This window comes from Diuraphis noxia, unplaced genomic scaffold (genome assembly GCF_037042655.1).
Source record: "Diuraphis noxia isolate RWA-SAM2 unplaced genomic scaffold, SU_Dnox_SAM2 contig0004, whole genome shotgun sequence".
NCBI classification, from domain to species: Eukaryota; Metazoa; Arthropoda; class Insecta; order Hemiptera; family Aphididae; genus Diuraphis; species Diuraphis noxia.
The window spans coordinates 43,963,550-43,984,555 of record NW_028301714.1 but is presented as its reverse complement, the minus strand read 5'-3'; the positions used below and the strand labels follow the sequence as shown (position 1 = coordinate 43,984,555).

Genomic DNA, 21,006 nt, shown 5'->3' with positions numbered 1-21,006 from the left:
ATACTGAGTACTGACTAGATGATATACAGGGTGTCCCAAAGAGATCTGACATTCTGACAAATGAAATAACTTTTGTTCCAATCAATATTTTTTAAAAATTTCTTTTAAATATAATCCATAATAGACACTTGTACTACATTTTTAGAATACATTTTTTATTTTTTAATACTGAAAATAAAAAACTTAAAAATTGATAAAAAATTTTTTCGAAATATTCAATATAGCCAATTTGTAAATCTGATTTTTAGAAAAATGTATATGGTAAAAACACCCTATTTAAGTCAAATGGCTGATTTTTTAAAATTTTTTTAAATATCAATATTTTTGTTAAGTAAATTACGATCTAGTTTATGTTAGAAACATTTTAATTTCAAATAATATAAAGTTATTTAAAAATGTTTTATAAGAAAATTTTTAAATAGGTGCATGTTAAAATATAATTATTTTTTTTATTGCATTTATTTTAATAATATGTGATGTATAAACTATAAATTACTATAATTAACTATAATTTACTTAACGAAAATATTGATATTTAAAAAAATCAGCCATTTGACTTAAATAAGTGTTTTTACACCATATACATTTGTGTAAAAATCAGATTTACAAATTGGTTATATTTAATATTTCGAAAAAATTGTTATCAATTTTTAAGTTTTTTATTTTCAGTATTAAAAAATAAAAAATAAAAATGTAGCGCAAGTGTCTATGAATTATATTTAAAAGAATTTTTTTTTTTTAATATTGATTAGAACAAAAGTTATTTCATTTGTCAGATCTCTGTGGGACACTCTGTATACTGCCTTAACAGAATTTAAAATTAAAATTAAGAACTTATTTTGTATTGAAATTTTTTCCGTATTTATATCATTTAATAGCCTGTCCTATAATAAATTTTCTAGTTTTGCGTATGACTTAAAAATTATTTAATTCGTATTTGTTCTGACGTTTTATGTAATTAATTATATTACCTCCAGTATACTTATTGGTAGGTACATAATTACATTTTAATCGGTGTGTGAGGACACTTACCGGCAAACTGCCTGATCCCCAAACAGTTAGTCGGGTGTAATTGTTTCATCAGGAACGTGCAGCATGCGTCTCGAACAGAGTTTATCTGGAGCAATGACGACGCGGGCAACAGTACCTGTGGAAATAAAAACAATAAAATGTAATATTACTGCATACTGATATACCAATATGAATTCCGTGTAGTGAAAAATTTGTCGATAGTAAAACACACGGCGTCTGTGGTGGTGTCCTTGGACGTGCAGTCACACCACCATTTTACTGTGACATCACTACTAGCAATATATACTATATTTATAATATATATGTACCTTTACTTAATAATATGACGTTTAACGTCAGTTTTTAAGCATGTAACGTCTGACCTAGTTATGACCGTGGGTGAGGGAGACGGATTGTGTGTTAAGGGCAAACAAAAGTTCATAATCAAATGCCACGGCGAATAGACGCACGTAATAGACCGAATAAGGTCAACGGCTAATTTGGTATCCCAACGGGATTTTTACGATCCATTCCATGAAATTATAAGACTCTAAGTGGACAACCATTTACATCGATTATATTGATTTGAAAATAATATACGATTAAAATCGAAAACTTTTAAGACGTAAACTACAAAACACGATAAGTCAGATTAATGAGTTTTGATTTTTGTTGGATACCTATATATCTATGTATAAATGTAATTTATTAATAGGCTAACGTGAACCATTAAAGAAAACAAGGTATGAGAAAAGAGATATAAATGTAGAATTGCTTTGGGAGAAAGAGAAAACTTGCGTCGTCCTTTCTCGAGATCGATGATAGGATTATAGTTGGCATGTGCGTGTTTTTATTTATTAACTTTCGGTTTTATTTCTATATTCTCGTTCCCTTTGTGTTCCCGAGGGGTTGTTTCAAATATATACTGAATACTGATACTGTATTGTATATGTCTTCTTGAATACTATTTTATCTTATTTTTGAGATTAGAATCTGTATTCTTATGTAAGTACGTACACATAGATTATGTGTGTCGTTTCTAGTTAAAGGTTTTTTTAGTGATAATGCTGAGTAACTAGAGAAATGTTGCCCGAAATCTAGAAGACTACACAGCAATCTTTATTTAAGATAGGTTTTATATATTATGTTGTGCTGATGAGCCCTCAGGTAGTGCCGGGTTATTATTATTGTGATTAATTTATAAGTGTCCGTTATAACGAAAAGTTCGAACTATCTAAAATGGAAATATTATAACCTAGTTTATAACTAATTAACTACTCTTTTGAAATTTGATTTTTTATGTATCGAAGTAGGTAAGTACTCCTAAATATATTCTGAATTTTTTCCATGAAATTAATAATGTATATTTTCTATAAAAGAGTAAAACTTGAAAAATGATAACGATGATTAAATGTAAAAATATAATTTTGTTTCTAAATATGTTTTTTTGTAATAACGTCAATTTACATAAAAGAAATCAAAATTTTTCGAAATAATAAATAGTGCAGGGTGTAACTGTTACCTAACTGTGGAGCATCTTATATACTATACCTATATATTCCTCAAATTTCAGCAAAACTTACCCAACATACCAATTATTTTTTTCCATTTTGAATAGATCCATTAAGTATATCTACATAAGAATAGGTACATACTAAGAGTAACTCGCAGGAGCAAGGAGGAACTCACTGTCCCCTCAAATATTTAACTTAGGGATCAATTGTGTTTTTTAAATTTCTAGATTTTTAGTTTTATTACAAACTGCTCCCGCTCCCCAAAAATTTAGTCCTGATTATTCTTTAATAAACAACACAACTCAGCCATGTATACGCGCATGTGGCTCGAGTTTATGACGTGTATGTATTTGGGCATAATAATTGTAAACATGATGCATATTATGATACATAATATGGGTTTCACGTAAAAAAATTGATTAAAATTCAGCAGTTTTTATCTAGATACTGCTTAACACTGTAATAATTTTGTAACGCGTACTGTTTTTCAAACGTCATCTAGACATACATCTACCTATAATAATAATATAGTACCTATAGTGACTCGCTACTAGTGAGTTGTGACTTTGTGAGTAAATAGTAAAAACAGTTTATGAAACAACACACGGAATATTTAAAACATACACATTTATTTCCACAATCAAAACCTACGTATATACGTATGAACTCGTGCGTTGGACAGCCATGATGGTTTATATAGTTTTTTTTAATTATTGATTTAGATATTGGCGTATTGCTATTTAAGGATTTAGCACCAAGAACAAATTACAAAGTTAATAATTCCAAACACATAATACTAAAATAGCTACATCTACAAAACATAATTTCTAAAACTGTTCCATATAATTAAGTTTCGCTTTTTTTTCACTTTCAATAATTAGAAGTGGTTAAACAGTAAAATTAATTTTCCAAATAATTATATAGATATTACGTTTCATAACATATTTCTCATAATTTTGTTTTATTAAGAATTATAGCTATAGTTTCTTACTATCTAATAGTTAATCTCAAATAAGAATAATAAATAATAAATAAATTTGTGTTAACATTAAAAACAATTAAAAATCCATACGTATTTTAAATAGGTAACCTGCAATTTATCAAATATACATAATCAATATAGGTAGGTCGTATGCGTATATTTTACTCTTAGATATAAGTTTATAAGTTAAATAATTAAACGTATGAAATGCATTAATTGAATAACAGACATACTAGTTTATTTATTTGTTACAATATATTACAATTACATAATATTATGTGTTGATAAACACAAATTGTCCCGTAACATATAAATATATTTTATAACTTTCAAAATTTACTTGAATTTGAATTTGAATTTGGACGGTTGTTGATAGGTATTACGGTAAGAAAATCATATCACAAATTTATGAAAAAATTGGTTATAGTAAAAACCGTCATTACTTCATTAACTAGGTACTAGATTATACCAACCTGAACATTTTCGTCTGTTATGTGTACTTGGCCAGTGTATGTATATTCGATAAGAAGTTGTAGGGCACCCAAGTCCACGTCATGTAACTCGACTTCAGATTGCAACTTTTCAGCCATGTCGTCTATTAATAAAAGAAAATGTTTAAGTGAAAAAAGACAACTTTATCACACTTATTAGTTATTACCATTGAACATTGCGTAAAAATAAGGACTGCAGGAGGCTAACACCAATCGGTGAGCTTTTGTTACGCTGTTGCCGACTCGAAGTGAAACATCACAGAGCTGCGAATTAAATTTTAATAAATTACTATATATAATAACATAATATAATTTGACACCAATATCGTATATTTGTGTATAGGTTTTTTTTGTAACTTGTCGTACTTGGATGTTGACGCGCATCTTGTTGATAACGGAAAACGACGAAATAGAATGGTCAGGATCGTGGTGCAAGTAACAGGACATCGGTTCCGGTGATTCACAAGTCAGAGGTTCTTCAATGGTGGTTTCTTCGTGTTCTGAAATACGATTATAACGTAGATGTAATAAAATGGGCACTATAACTTATTAATTTATAATATGTTTTTCAATCAACATGATTGTATATATTTAACTTATTTAATTATAACTCAATCACGTGACCATATAATATAATATACATAGGATTTTATAATATTTGACTATACATTAAATGCGTTTCCTAAATAGAAAATAAATAGTATCGTATAATAGAGTTTTCGTATACTTAAAATATCAGACATACGCAGCATCATTGGCGCCACTATACTCCCATCGCCGAAAGGATTCTGTCGATAATTCAAGTTTTTGGGGTAATGCATATTACGTATAAAATGGAAACTTTTTTACGTAATAATCGGTATGATATTATGATATACTCTTATCCCCAGCACCCCAGCATTTTCGATAAGTGAAACTGTTTTTTTTTCAATGGATTCTGAGTGAAGCAATTGTATTTTTTTAAATTGTTTTTGTGTATAAACGCTTTTGTGGGCTTACTGAATAATTTAAAAATAATGATCCACTTAATACAAACGAGTATAGATGCAACGATTAAAGAATAACTTAATATGTAACATTCATATGAAGTATGAACTCATTGATGTGTTGTCAAAATTTAAAATATATTCTTAATCAACTAATCAAGAACTTAAATAGATGATGTATATCTGTTTAGTTTTGGAATTATCCAATGTATGATATTAATAATTAAAATTAAGTTTTATGATCAGAATATATTAGAATTTGCAACCTTCTTATCTGTATGGTTATAATACACATTGTGAAATTTTTAATCGTCTCTAAAAGTTCAATTGGAAAATGGATAATAAATTAGTAACAAAAGTCTAAATCTAGAGAACTGACAATTATCAATATTCATGACTTATAGCAGTAGGTACCCATGTACTTAACTCAGTAACAATATTTATATGCCGGATTACTAATTTGTAATTTATTAGAAATTACATCTATATCATAGGTACTATTATATTATGTTCAGCAAAATCTTATCAAACACCTAATTTCAAATTAATGTTACGCCTTAAAACGACGAGAGTAAGTATCATAATACCTAGTGATTACTGATTAGTAAAAACGTCATTAATTATGATACTAAACTTATATTACAGCTGAAAAGCTTTTTATTTTATTATTGCTATAAGTATATAATATATATAGTACATATAGTTAATTTTTCGTATATAACGTGGATATGATCGCATGTTTTAAGTCCATGAAATGTTCAGTAATTCATGGTTTGGCAATTATTATATTTATTTCTTGTAGGACTTAATTAAGACTTAACATATTATCATAATATCATCTACTATTATGTCTGTAAACTCTATTAAGCAGACGTGTAATAGAAAAAAAAAGAAAATTGTAGTTTAACGACTGTATACTATAATATATAGCATATACTTACTGCGATATATTATTATTATATTGTAAATGATGACTTTTCTAACGATTGGCATGTATACGCACAGCAGTCGCGTGTCTTGGGTCAATTGACAACGACCCGACCGACCGGTTTAATCAGACATGACAGCGCCCACAAACGCATGACTATTGGCGAGCCCCTGGCCAGTGGTTGTTAGATAGGTAGATAGTTAGATTAGAGTGGCCAGAGCTACACACGTATACGTCAAACTCTAAATGACAAGCTGATGGATTATGTGGATAAGTTTGACGGAGTTTACCGTCAAACTCGTGATGGTATAATAACTGAACGCAATACGTAACGAAAAAGTTTTATTTCTATCGTTACCTATACAATATTCTCAAGGATCTGTCTTGTAGCTAATCTATTAATCTATATATATGTTATAATAAAAAAAATATATTATATACTATACATAATGTATACTGTGACTTAAGTATGTTATATTATAAAAAAGTTCGTCACGTGTAGGTCCTTTATATAGAGTGTTTTTACTTGTAAATTAGTACTTCTGTAGGGGAGTGCAAGATAATTTTTCTTTTAAAAACGGCGTCACATATATTTTATGCAAAAACCTATACTTTAGAGTTATTTTACACATAAAAAAGTCTATTGAATTTGTGAATGTTCAGTGTTAAATTTTCCTCGAAATACCAAATTTCACTTTTCCTAGTAGAATTTTCATCCATAAATTAAATACCTATTTATATCATTTTTTTGTATGCATTAAATTATATTTGATGGTATAGATTTTTTTTTAAATGTATTATTTATACATTTCTTGAATCAGTAAAATAACGGATTGACACAGAACTACATCAGAATTCTTTTACGGTAGTGCACTAGTGTCATGAAATGTTTGTTGGACATTATCCCCATTCTTTAATGTTAGAAAAATAACCTTATTGGCTTAATTTTTTCATTAGCGTATATATATTATATTATATAATGATCTGATTGATTTTGTTTTTTCAATTAATCAACACCACCCATATTTTCTCTACTTATTATAATATGATATAGTATATTCTAAATCTGGTAATGATTAATACTTTTGTATATTGATTTCATTATTGGGTCTTAGTTAATCGCGCCGAAATTACATTTTTACCTATAAGAGCGCTGTGTATCAAATAGGCCCGTAAGCAAGCATTTCTGAATAGGGAGTGTTTCGAAAAAAAAAAAATTATGAAATGGATACATCAATGAATAAGGACTAAATATAGTATTAAAAATAGTTTTATTTAGGTATTCATATTAAATTTGTAAGTATATGGAAACTTTTTATTTCAATACTATAAAATACAAATCAATGTTGTAATAAATTTACTAAAACCAATGTACCTACTATTTTATTACAATTGTAATATATTTACAAAAATACAACTTATATTTTTTCGGAAATAATGTAGGGGGCTTGAAATATGTAAAAATACAAATAAAAAATAAATAAATACAAATCTGGCATCAATACATATCATGAATCATCGAATTATTACCATTTGAAAAATGATAATTTTATTTAGTTTCGTAAAAATAACAATCACTTAATAGTATTATAATTATATTATTTTATTATTTTAACGAACTTTAAATTGTATTTTTTTTGTTTATTTTTCTGTCATAATAATATATGTATAATTGCCAATTGGGTTATACTTATAAATTTTGTAAAATAATTTGTAAGCTTATATTATAAGTTTTTCTGTTGCGGATGTCAATATTTAACAATTTAACGATAAATTAAATAAAAAGATACATTTACTATTATGGTAAAATACATGTATTCGTAATTTGAGACTATTGTAACTTTTGAATTTTAATTATTGATGTAACTCACACAAGTTAATATGTATACACAAGTCTAATAAGTAATAACCTTAGTTGTTGAAGCCTCTTTTCTCTTTCAATAGCAAAAAAAAAAAGTAAATATCAGGCGAAATTGAAATTAACACTGCAAAATCCCATTTCACTCAACGTTTAAAAATAAAATAAAATAATATTATATAGAAGGAATAAAATACCTAATAATATTAATGTAAAACATATTTCTTCAACATAATAACATATAAGATACTATTTTTTATTTTTTTTATCACAAATTTTTAACTTTTAGGTAATAATAAGATTATTTATTGAATTATATAAAACACATATTTTGTTGAGAAAGCATGAATAACAGTACCTATTTAAATTATTATTTATTATTTTTTATGATTACTCATCTTTTAAAAATGAAAAAAAATATGGTTATTTTTATAGCTTCTTTTAATTATTAGTTTGATTAATTTTTAATAAAACCGAACAACTTTTTTTCTATCTATATCTTTTACTTACTGCAGAATCATATACATATACGACGATAATGAATAATTATTGATAATAAACTAATAAATAATAATAATAGGTATAGGTAAGGCCTATTCAAATTAGCCATACAACCTTTAATTATTGTATCGAGCTATACGATATACTATATATATATATACCTATTATACCTATTACAAATTATAATTTATCATATTATAATAAAATGTGCGTTTAATAACTGCGCTAAATATTATATATGAAAAAAAATTGATTAATTTGAGAAATTATGACTACAGTAGGTACTTCATAGATCATAGATACCGCAGCAATAATCGCGTGCATCAGGATGGATACCCATCATAATAATATTTATACCTAGTATAGATACAAGGCTTTTTCCAATAAAACTATCACAAGAAAGTTAAGTGTTTTTTTTCAAATTTTTAGGTTGAATTTCCATATATTATCATCTATTGATTTTTATATTTTTAAATAATTATTATAAATTTATATGTTATATCTCTAATGAAATACCTAGTGTTAATTTTCAATTTTAAACTTCTTAATATTGGATTTTATTTAATGTTTAGTAATTGTATTTTTTTTTTTTTGAGCATTTTAATATGCATTAATGATTCATCTAAAAAATAAATCAGCAAGTGTGTGACAATATATTATATTATTCTATGTGTAGCGAACTATAAATATCTTACATGTATTTATAAATTATATTCTAATTGTTCAAGTTCAAGCTTAAAGATTAATCAAAATATAATGGACCATGAATATTAGTATATTACAAATTACAGTATAATATATACATCGACATAACACTATTAATATTCATACTATAATTATGTAAAATTAAAACAAATACAGAACATTAGAACTAAGTTTTTAATATTGAAAAAAAAATACAAATATATTCCGAGAGGGTCAATTTATTGACCAATATTTAAAAAAAAAAACACTCTGTATATACGACAGTCGTATATTGTACACATTATAATTAATAATAATTAATATTACTATTGCCACGTTATTAATTTGTTTAATACGAAATGAAACTAAGACATTTTCTAGTCCACCTATTTGGCTACAATAAATGAAGATAGAATAATAATACAATTAATACTGAACAATAGCCAATAATGATATTGCAATAAGTATGGAAATTATAACTTTATTAAAAATTATACGTACTAATAACTAATTTTTATCTACTGATATTTTAATGATAAATGTACAAGTACAATAGTAATTGGTACACAGGTATAATACCATTACTAACAAACGTATTGTTTACTTGATTATGATGTACTTACTGTATTTATACGAACCTTTGGCAATTATTATGAATCACAATAATACGATATTTCTATATTTCCATATTATATTATATTAATTATTATGTGCATCGTAACTTGGAAGGCGGAAGCAGTATAATAGTACTATCGTAGTATATAGTACTATTGATGTAAAAATAATCGATGATAAATCAAATATTCTATATTTTCTGCCAAGGACGTACTGCAACTGCATTATTCGAAATACGTTTCAGTTTTCTAAATTAACGATAAAATATTATCAATTACTATTATAATTTTATCACACACAATATAAGCACACTAATCGTGGGCGATCTCATGTGGATGATGATGGCAATCTCTGCTTCGACTTATTTTTATCATATAAAATATATGATTAAGCGATGAAAGTGTATTTACCATTACCGCTATATAACATGGCTTGAGAAGATAGTAAAATACTAAAATGCATACCATTCCATTTACAAAAAGTTTTACCACGCCACTGAAGCCTATCAAACAACATTCAATATGTAACAATTAATACACATTTGTTTCTATCTATAATACAGCTCAATAATATACCATTATTGTTGTATTATTTATTGTTATATAGATGTAAACATAATATTAAATAACAGAATTCGATTTGTGTGGTCGCGTCTTAAATATGGTAATTAATTCCTCTTGAATGTAACACACCGACATATATACAAACTGCAGCTGTCTGTTTATATAAGTACATTACTAGTCATGAAACTATGGAATAGTATAGGTAATTTACCGTTGACCGATATTACACTTATTTTACCACAATAGTGCAAAACGGATAGGTCTTGATAGGTCTCGTATCATATTTATCTTAGTAATGTACCCAATATACCTCAGTGACGCGAACGGTGGAGACGTGGAGTGGACTCCGGGCCCGGGCCCCTCGTAGCACGTATATTAGTATTGTTAGTAAAAACATATAGGTACTCATTGTTTATACAAATTAATATGGTTTATTTTGTCGGACCCTGATCCTCCCTATAAAAAATGTCTGGTTTCGCCACTGTAATAGTATCTATACTTATAAAATAACGCGTCGATTTTAAGGAGAAAAATATATTTTCATAGGTATTGCTATTATACTCGTCAATATAATGTGTAAAACACTTAAAATAATAATTATAAAATAAAACCATCAAAAATATAATAATGATGTTCTTTTGAATCTTTTCGATATCGTTTCGATCACTCGTAGGTATTGGTAAATATTATGCGTGCATCGCCACTGTATACGTGCCTCGTGCCTGATGTGCATTGCAGTACCTGTAATACTACCTACATCAACCTATATTGATGATAAATGTTCTTGTATTGTTAGCTATAGGATATAAACAGAATATTATATTTTTGAGATTAATAGTAGTAGCAATTACTAATGATTTTTAAATATTCCGTCACTAGTACAATATATAAACGTTTTCATGGGTGGCGATTCGCATACCTCCTATATAGGTACTAGACCAAACAATATGTGTAGCTCTCTAGACACATGCTGTAGCAAATTCTTTTAAAAAAATGCCTCTTTCCTATGGAAAGGTTCAGGACCCCCCTGCTCTAGTATGTTATTGGAGTAATCCATTTTAAACGATTGCTTTGTTTATTTGTATTTGATTATTAATATTTTATACGCATATAGGGTACGTCAGTACGATATTTAATTCCGTGTTTGGACTTTTATCGACACTAAGTACAGCGTACAGCTTAGTATATAGAGTGTTTAGATATATATGCGAAATTTAATAAACATTTGTAGATAAAGAAACTTAGTATACGCAATAGATACACATAGGAGATACACAATAAACAATACAATAGTTATGTTATCAGGATTAAGCACGTGAGAAATATATTTATCGAATCTATACTATACTATATATATATATATATATATAATCAGAGTTTGGCACTGGTCCAAAACTTGCAGGTGTATACAATATTATTTTTCGCATAGATAAACCATAAATATAAATATATAATAAAACAAAAAATAAAAACATTAGTTTTGACCTTGCTTATTAATTGTATGATTATTTTTAATTTTGCGTATTTTTTTTTCCGATTATTTTCTATTTCAAAAGTATTTTTATTCCACTCAACATTTTCAGAAGTGAACCCTTTTAAGTGAAGTAATTTATTTTAGTTTTTTAACATATGCTATTTTAGGTTGAAACGAATTCACATCCATTTATTCGAAAATCTACGTTCTCTTTGGTTTTTGGATATTATTTGGTATTATAGATCTTTTAGGCCTTTCTTTGGCTAACGTAGAAGAACAAGATAGTAATCTGATTTTTAATAAAGTTCATATCAACGATAAAAAATATTGATTATTTCAATCAAAACAAAGTATTCGTAGCAAAAGATTCATTTTAAACGAAAACGATAATGTAAATATAAATATCGTGTTAAACATATTCATTCAGAGATATATACTAGGCAATATTGATTCAGTTAAGTTTTTATTCATGACTGTGACACTTGAGTATAATCTAAAATGTTATTGAATGTTATACAAAAAGGATAATTAAATTAAATTATATCTTGTAGTAGAATATTCTATAGATAAAAACAATTATTTCCGGGTAATGTAGTCATAAACTATTTATTATAATATTATTATTGCATATAAGTAAGCTATTTATTTTATTTATGCAAAATATTATAACTTATTTAGTATTGGTTTAGATAGTGATTGAATAAATTAATGTGTATGTATGATAAATAATTGATAGCATTCAAAATAATAACTGAGGTAGGTATTTTATGTTATACTTTTAAATCAATAGGTTTATGAACTGCAAAGGAGTGGTACAATTAATTGATTTATCAATAATAAATTAATTTATATCGACTGAGTGTTACATTAAATATGTAGGACGTAGGTTGTATATTTTTTGAACATAGGCAATATTAATACCGTTGCTAATGACAAACATAAAAAATAAAAATACTTTGAAGGGTTAAAGTACATGCAAGAAATATTTACAATAATAATCATAACTTAACACCATTTTTCATTTGGACTTAAGAGTTCACCAAATTAAATTAAATTAAATTAATGTAATTGTTTAATGGTATAAACATTTTTTCCACCATTAGCTGATAGCGTTAGGCAGTGGCGTGCCCAAGGGGGGTGGGGGTGGTTAGGGGTTATATCCCCCCCATTGGCTTTTTTTTGTTAACTTCAACTTATTAGATATTACCATAGACATATATAAACATTTATATATGGATATGGATATTACTTTTAAAATTATCAGTAATAAGTTATTGCTTATAAATTATTTCCCATTGGCTATTATAAACATTCATTATACGGATTTTACTGATTATAGATCAGTGATTATGTATTCATGTTCATGAGCAATAAATCCTCTAAGTAATAATTAATAATTAATTATGTTTATGGTAAGATATAAGATAGAATGATGGATCATGCTTATCACGTAGACTAAAAGTATAAATATAAATTTTCGTTTGGAATAACGAATAACTAAGTTGTTTTTAAGAATTATTTTTCTTTTGTATATTAATTATTTTAAGAAAGGTTATAAATGTTTTTAGTTTAATGTTGTCATTTTATTTAAACAATAGTGTATAGTGTGTGGCTATTTAAATTAATTCTAATTGTAGAATGATACTCAATATGCATGAATGTACATATGTTTAGCAATTTTTGTGTTTGGATAACCATGATTAATTTTAATGTACCTACTTTTACCAAAAAATGTATAACATATATCCCTCCACATTGAAATTTCCTGGGCACGCCACTGGCGTTAGGTATACTTCTTTATATAATTTTATACAAATATTTACATAATAGTACTATAATATTTTGGGGTTAAGTTATTTAATCTACATTGTATATACGACTCTACGAATGACTCTTTGATAATGGTAACATTAAAATGTTTTCAACCTTAATAACTCAACCACTACAGGATCAAATGTAGGAAGTGACGTTAACCCCTTCCTCAGAAATGAAAAGAAAACATTAATTTACAATGGTGTTAAATATTATGACATTTTTTTCAAAACCACCCTGAAATATTTCCCAACGTTAACTTTTAGTCAACCAAGTTTTCCTTCTCACGACACAGCGTTTCATAATGATTTATTTCATTTAATACGTATTATTTTTTTCATGACATAATTCTAACCTTTGTCGTGGATTAGAATTAACAAAACGTAAAAATATGTGATAATTCTAATGTATTTTTAAAAACCATATATTATCATGCACGTGCCCAACTGCAGTGTGATGCAAATGTTCTTATTATTGTCTATTCGTGAAATAATAAATTCAATGACACACACTGCGTAGTTAAAAGTATTTATGAAACAAATAAAGTATTTCAATTCATTTCTGTTTTACAACGCAGTTATATTTATTATAATTAATTATGTGTAGAAGTAATACATGTTATTATTGGAAATAATTAAATTAAAAATTATATATGATGCTTCTTTCTTTTGGAATAGGCTATTCCGAATAGCAATGATATATTAAAATACACAAAGAATATCTATGATGTACATATATGTATCATAGCTCACTGTTAGAAATGATCATAGAATAGAAAATAGAAATAGTCTATTTTATAATCAATGCGCTGTTAGCTTAAGCACAAAAACTTCATTGTTACTTTATTTTAAAAGTAACAATGTATAATATTATAGAAGTTAAAATAGTAATTAATTATAAGAAATGTTTACACGCGTGATATATAATATATTATTAATTATTATATCATTTCTTGATGTATGAATTTAAATTATTACCACACGAGTCTGAGAATTTATTAAAGTAATATAATACGTCATGTTTTTGTGTCACGATTCATATTTTAATATATGATGTAAATCAGAATTTTCATCAATAAAATCTTTTTCCGAGAGTTATAATTTAAATCGATCTTTTTGTACAATACGTCATCGAAGAAAAAAATAACATTATAATATAAATGTCGAACACTATAATATTGAACAATAAATATGTCATATAAAATGTATTGATTTTTATACTTTTTTCAGGTATTGATTTCTAGTTTTAATTACAAATTTCGCCGAACATCAAATATATATTGGACAAGCCTCACATTAATAGGCAATATATTAATAAACAGTTTTACAGAGTATTCTCAAACGAAAAATAGTTTGATATTTATTACTACATGCTATTGAACATCAACAAATAACGCCATTGCTGCGCACTTGTACGAAGTGATTCATTTAATATACTCACCTTCTTTTTTAAAAAATAACACAGTTATCCAAAATTTGAATTTGGAATTTTTAAATACATTTCAAAGCCATATGTTTTTAAATTCTTAAGATTTTTTGTATTATTATTATTTAAGGAATATCTTTAAATCAAACGAGAACCCCTTTTCTACTGTAGGTACTTACATTATTTAGAATTTTAGCGGATAATACACATTTCTGAAAATTTTCGGATACCAAAATCAAAATTCGAAAGAGTAATTTTTGATTTATTTAACCTTAAATAAATGATAGTAAAAAGGTCTATATTAATGGACTTGGAAGATATGGGGGCTATGGTGATTTGAAAATCATCAAAGTATAATAAATATTAGATCAAATAAACAGTTTTTTTTTTTAAATTTGTGTAAAATCACCATTAAGACTTATACTATTATCCACAATAATTAATATAATAATATGAACATTTTAATAGCTAAGAAACTACTTGTTCTAATTTTGAATAAGCTACATCAAAATTTTCTGAAAAAAATGTTTTAAATAATTTATAGAAAATATTGAAATTCTAATCTGCTCCACAGGACACTCCTTAAGTAGTATACAAAAGATCTCAAGAATATAAAAATATGGTTTTTAAATCTATCTATATATATATAAATGGATTTCTGTCTATTTGTCCTTTATGCATTCCTAAACGGCAGGAACGATTGTGACGAAATTTAGTAGGTACAGAGATACATTAAATCTATGAACAGAAGATAGGTTGAATCAAAAGTGATAGGCCCAAATATTCTTCAATCGAATATTTGAATTGGCAGACTCTTCTCGATAAAACGAATAAAATAACATAATGATATAAACTAAATTGAATATCCTTGTAAGATTATTACTTAGTATATTTTAACTGTTATCTAATTATCTATCTAGATGTATAAAAGTATACTGCTAGCATTGGTAGCATAGGCGTGCACACGGGGTGTGCAGGGTATGCAACTGCACCCCTAGCGAGTTCAGCTTAGAAATAAATAAATAGATAAATAATACTTTTTAAGTGATAATTTTTTTCAAACCCGCGGTCACCCGATGGGTGCTACCAGTGCTTATATGTACGAATCTACATTGTACGAAACACGATTAAAATCGACAATCGTTTTCTGTTATCGCAGTGTGATAGTCGATGGATAGTAGCTATATAGACACGTCATCTTGAATTATAATTTAAAATTATTATTGACATAGGTAACTAATATGGAGGAGAAGTACTGGCTCCATAGTTCCTCCTCCAGTCCTCGATACCATAAGGAAAAAAAAAAAAAAAAAAAAAGGTAACTAATATTGACTTTTAAGAGAAATACAATAATTAAAATTATTATTAATTAATTTGTTTTTTTATTAATCCTGGCCTGACTTGTTATGTGGCTAGGTAACATACTAAAATGTTCAATCTGTTTGTACTATGCACCCTCAGCAAAAATGTTCTGTGCACGCCTATGATTGGTAGCAAAATAACAGGAAACGAATATTTAACACAGTTTGAGATATATAATAGGTAGGATTTTTAACGGGCTATGAAGTTCATGGGTTCAGCTAGTAGGTATATTTATAAATTTTAAAAATCATATCGATTTTTATGCATGGTATTTCAATAGTACAAAAATACAATTTCGCACGATCATATAAAAATATTATACTTATATATGTTATATTTGACGATAGGATGGTGACAAACCGCACGAGAACTTGGGAAATAACTACATTTTATCGTTACTTATATTTTATTTATTGATCATACTTTATTGTAGCTGACGATATTAATTACAACATTATATCATATAAATTATACTAAATGATATATGTTTATATGACTTGTACAACACGTATATATGTATACTATATATGTATACCTGTTCAACTTCGAAATAATCCGTGTTTTAGTTCTACACTACTACATATCACCAAGGTTTTTACACATCGTCGTGAGTATAATACATATTATGGTGTCATGTTATAAATTAATGGTAAATGGTAAAATACTATTGTTTTAAGACGTAACAGTCGTTTTTCTGACTATACAATTCATCTTTATTTAAATCTAATACATAATAAATAGACAACGATCCTTCATATTTTATACAGAGACCCTAGAGGATTTCGATAAAAGACTAGTAAGTGGTTACTACACTAATAATATATTGTTCGATATCCCGAAATCCATACTTATCTAATCGCATAAATTATAATGTGCTCTATGATGCGTTTGACGGGAACACTATTTAACTCGGACATTCGGTAAAGTATAACTACCTTGTGCATATTTCTGAAACGTTTTAAAACGTTGTAATGTTTAATTATAATGTAGCTAACAAGAACCCAATTTATAATTTAATTTCTTTTTTCGTACACCTTCGTTTGACAGTTCTACAGGAATTTGAAAAATCACGACTATGGTCGAGTTCTGAATTAACACGGCCTATAATAATCAACACTCAACCGCATAATATTTAAATAGGATTCGGTCGGAGGCCTGTCTAGTGCAGCAGCCATTGTTTCTAGACGTGGTAATTGCACACATAGCACTGCGGGGTGAAGCGCTATAAAAGCGACGGTTTAGGATTTAAAAACTTTTCGGATTACAGTTTTCAAAATGGACATTATCTCAAAACTCCATAAAATAAAACTTTATATTATATTGTATAATCGCAGTGGTCGATTTTATTTTTACAAATCAAATAAACTTGTCTCTCAAATATAAAAATATTGGTGACCAACTTATAGGTATATACTTATTTAATATGTTAGTATATTGCTACACAGATGCGTTATTATGCGGTGAAGTAAAATTTTGTATCTGGCCCTGATAATTTAGCGATATTATAGTTAATATTATACAGTATTGAGTTCTTCTTATTTTACATTAAATCGTGCATTGTTTGTGGCTCAAACTTTCGTTCAAAGTTTAATATCTACACATACATTTCACAAAACAGAGGCGATACTCAAACATTTACATTGGCGACACGATTAAATGGTCTCCAACGAGTCGCTTTTATATATCGTAGAACTTTTATTATTCGATCGATAACTTACACAAGAGCTTTATATTAGACCAGTCGTTATTACGGAAAAAGCAAAATTAAAAATGCGTGGGTTTCATATTACCGTTTATTATACTTTATACTCTAAATTATTTGTCTTTTATAATATATTCTTCATTTAAATATCTAATTTCCTCCAAAATAATATCTCAAAAAAGTCAAAATATCTTATGATGTATAGAAAATGCTAATATATCCTATATTTGGTGAAAATTTAATATATATCTGCAGAAATTTGTTTTTGAGTTACATAAAAAAAAAACAAAATCGATTTTGTCAAAAACTTGTTTGGTGTACAAATTTCCATTGTTCCTTATTTTAGTTTTGTTTTTCCCAACGTTTTTGGAAATTTCTGTTCATTTTTAATTTTGATCTCTCAAAAGTACCAACTAGATTCACATGCCCATCAGTAAAGATTATTTATGGTGAACATCAAAGAGTTATATTTAAACTATGTATCGTGTAGGTACCTAGTCAAAAAACATACACTCCATTGTAAAAACTAAAACCAATACATTCATCGCACCTGCACCGTCCACCATAAATCCAAAACAAATTAAGTAGGTATAAAATGAATTTAACTCGACAAATTTAGTTTTGAAATCGATTTGAAAAGCTTATATATCAATGGCAGTCAAATACACCAAACGTGGGTAGCAGTAATCATGTAGGCAAAAAGAAGATATAGCTAGGTACCCTGCATAGCTGCATGTACCCTTCAAACCATTAGAACTTTAACAAAACTCTTTTCCTGCGTACCAATAGTAATATACCTAATATATATTATAATACCATTTATTAAGCGTTCAATAATGCGCTCTTATAATACATCATTGTATTGTACCTATATAGGTAATGCACGCCTTGCAATGGCTGCATATTATATAATGTGTTTGGCCGATTTCTCAACTGCTGTATATACTAAAATATTATATACTCGTACAATGATTTATTTTTCAATTACATTGCTATTATGTATCTACCTCACGGTTTAAGAACGATATTTATTATCGTCGTCCATCGATGTGGTCCACTATATATTATTGTAATGTTTTTTGTGTGCGTCTATAATACATAATTATATACATGAAATAATTTAGAGAAACTCGTTGTAAATTAAGCCACCAAATTTAAATTGTAAGCAGCATTGCAGCCATTGCCCGTCGATCATATAATATAATAATTGATACTAAGCAATTTAGAATAATTTATAACGAACACGGTTAATTTTCGCGCGTGCTTTCTCCGATTTTATTATAATTTTTTCAGTTATACTCAACTACAGAATCTATTACATGTATACAGCTATTATAGTCGAAGAACAAGAGTGTGTATCAACAATGATACGGTAAGACGTTTAATTGTCACTATTATATGATTCATGTCGATAAAATATTTAAATGATACCTTTTGCAGGAAATGGTAATTTAAACATTTGGTGAAAATTTTAAAAATAAGCATAAACGATTTTTCATTTTTAAGTTATACTAAAAAAACAAAACTTGTCAAATATTGATTTTGCGAAAAAACTCCTATTTTCTTTAGTTACCTATGTATATTTTTATTTTCCTTGTTATTTTGAAAAGTAGTACCTACAAACTTTTTAGTTCTTTGCCATAGCAACATTAACTATCAATTAGATACAATTTTCTTCCAGAAAATACCCTAAGTATTAGTATTTTCATTGCCCCAAAATGTGATGTCAAATAGAAAAACAAATCTCACATTACAATATCAATGTATTTATCGTTCCGTACTACAGAATCTATAAGATAAAATATTAATAATAAACAATTTGGGATAAGAATGAAATACAGAATATCTGAATAGTATTTTTTATTTTATTAATTTATGGTTTTGATATACCATATTTATTGATTAATTATGTAAAATTAAAAATCCTGTATTAAAATTATAGATTGGTAATTAAATCATTAATACAAATGTGCATAATATAAATAATATTATTTTCATATGAACTTTATTATCACGTTGACATTCATAAAAAGTTGTTATTTTTATAAATCTTTAAAATTTTCTTCTTCAAGTTTTATAAGTATTATTGATTTACAGTTTTAACCTATTCAAATTATTTGCTTAGAAAAAATAATAATTTTTAGACTCCAATCATTCGGATAATCCTTGAAATCTAAGTTCAATACATTTCTCAAATTACAGCTTCTTAAAGTTCTAATCACCATAAAAATAAAAACAAAAAACTTTTGTTATTAGGTATCAACTGATTGTTACAATGTAAATCGTAGTTGATTGCGTGCTATATTATATTGGACTCCACATGATAAGCTTGTTATTACATACTGTCATGAATGTTTTATATAGGTGCCTAATACATAACTATTATCTAATTACCTAACTATACCTATATTGCTGGTGCATAAAACTATCGTTTTACAAACATTAATAGCATATTTTTATGAATTAGTTTTATTAGCTGATGGTATTTCAATATTTTAGCAAATTCTGCAGCGCTGTGAAATTAATTTCGTATTATAAAAACTAGGAGATAAAAATTCTATATTAAGTCTCACATCGTTTTAAATTGTAAACATTCAAAATATACAATTTTTTAATCTTTAAATTGTAGTTTACGTTATTAGCTATTTTAATAAGTATTAAATTAATTTAATTTTAATTTATTTTTACTACATCTAATAGCGAATACTTATACACATTAATCTTAAGTTAAACTACATCAAACGACGAAGGCAATCTGGCGTATTGATATTTCCAGAGTAAATATACCTTCTTCTCACTGTACATTTTATCTCGATTCTATGTATATGTAATAATCTCTTTTCTCTTTATAAATGGATAATGTTTGATAGTAACTCATGTTATTGCAGTATATGTTGTATACTGTATACCCATCTCCGCAGATTTTCAGCATGTGCGCCCTTATGACTTTTCAATTCTATATTATTTTTTCTCAAATTATAGTTAGTGGAATTTTGGTAAAATAGGTACTCGTGTGGTACAGCGACAAAGTATTAAACATCTGATATTATATAAGTTACAACCCATAAATATTATCTTTGTAATGGGCTCACAAGCTA

The 21,006-nt window shown here is 26.9% G+C and overlaps 1 protein-coding gene across 1 annotated transcript in view; it reads right to left on the bottom strand.

The window, feature by feature from the left end:
- LOC107170195 (kelch-like protein 2) overlaps nt 1-21,006 on the bottom strand; it is a 48,397-nt gene that overhangs the window by 9,922 nt on the left and 17,469 nt on the right. Inside the window, exons 3-6 of the mRNA XM_089225866.1 lie at nt 4,365-4,498; nt 4,166-4,262; nt 3,981-4,102; nt 1,033-1,147 (exon numbers count right to left, since the gene is read on the bottom strand). Coding sequence (XP_089081992.1) covers nt 1,033-1,147; nt 3,981-4,102; nt 4,166-4,262; nt 4,365-4,498 — 468 coding nt within the window. The remainder of the gene's footprint in view (nt 1-1,032; nt 1,148-3,980; nt 4,103-4,165; nt 4,263-4,364; nt 4,499-21,006) is intronic.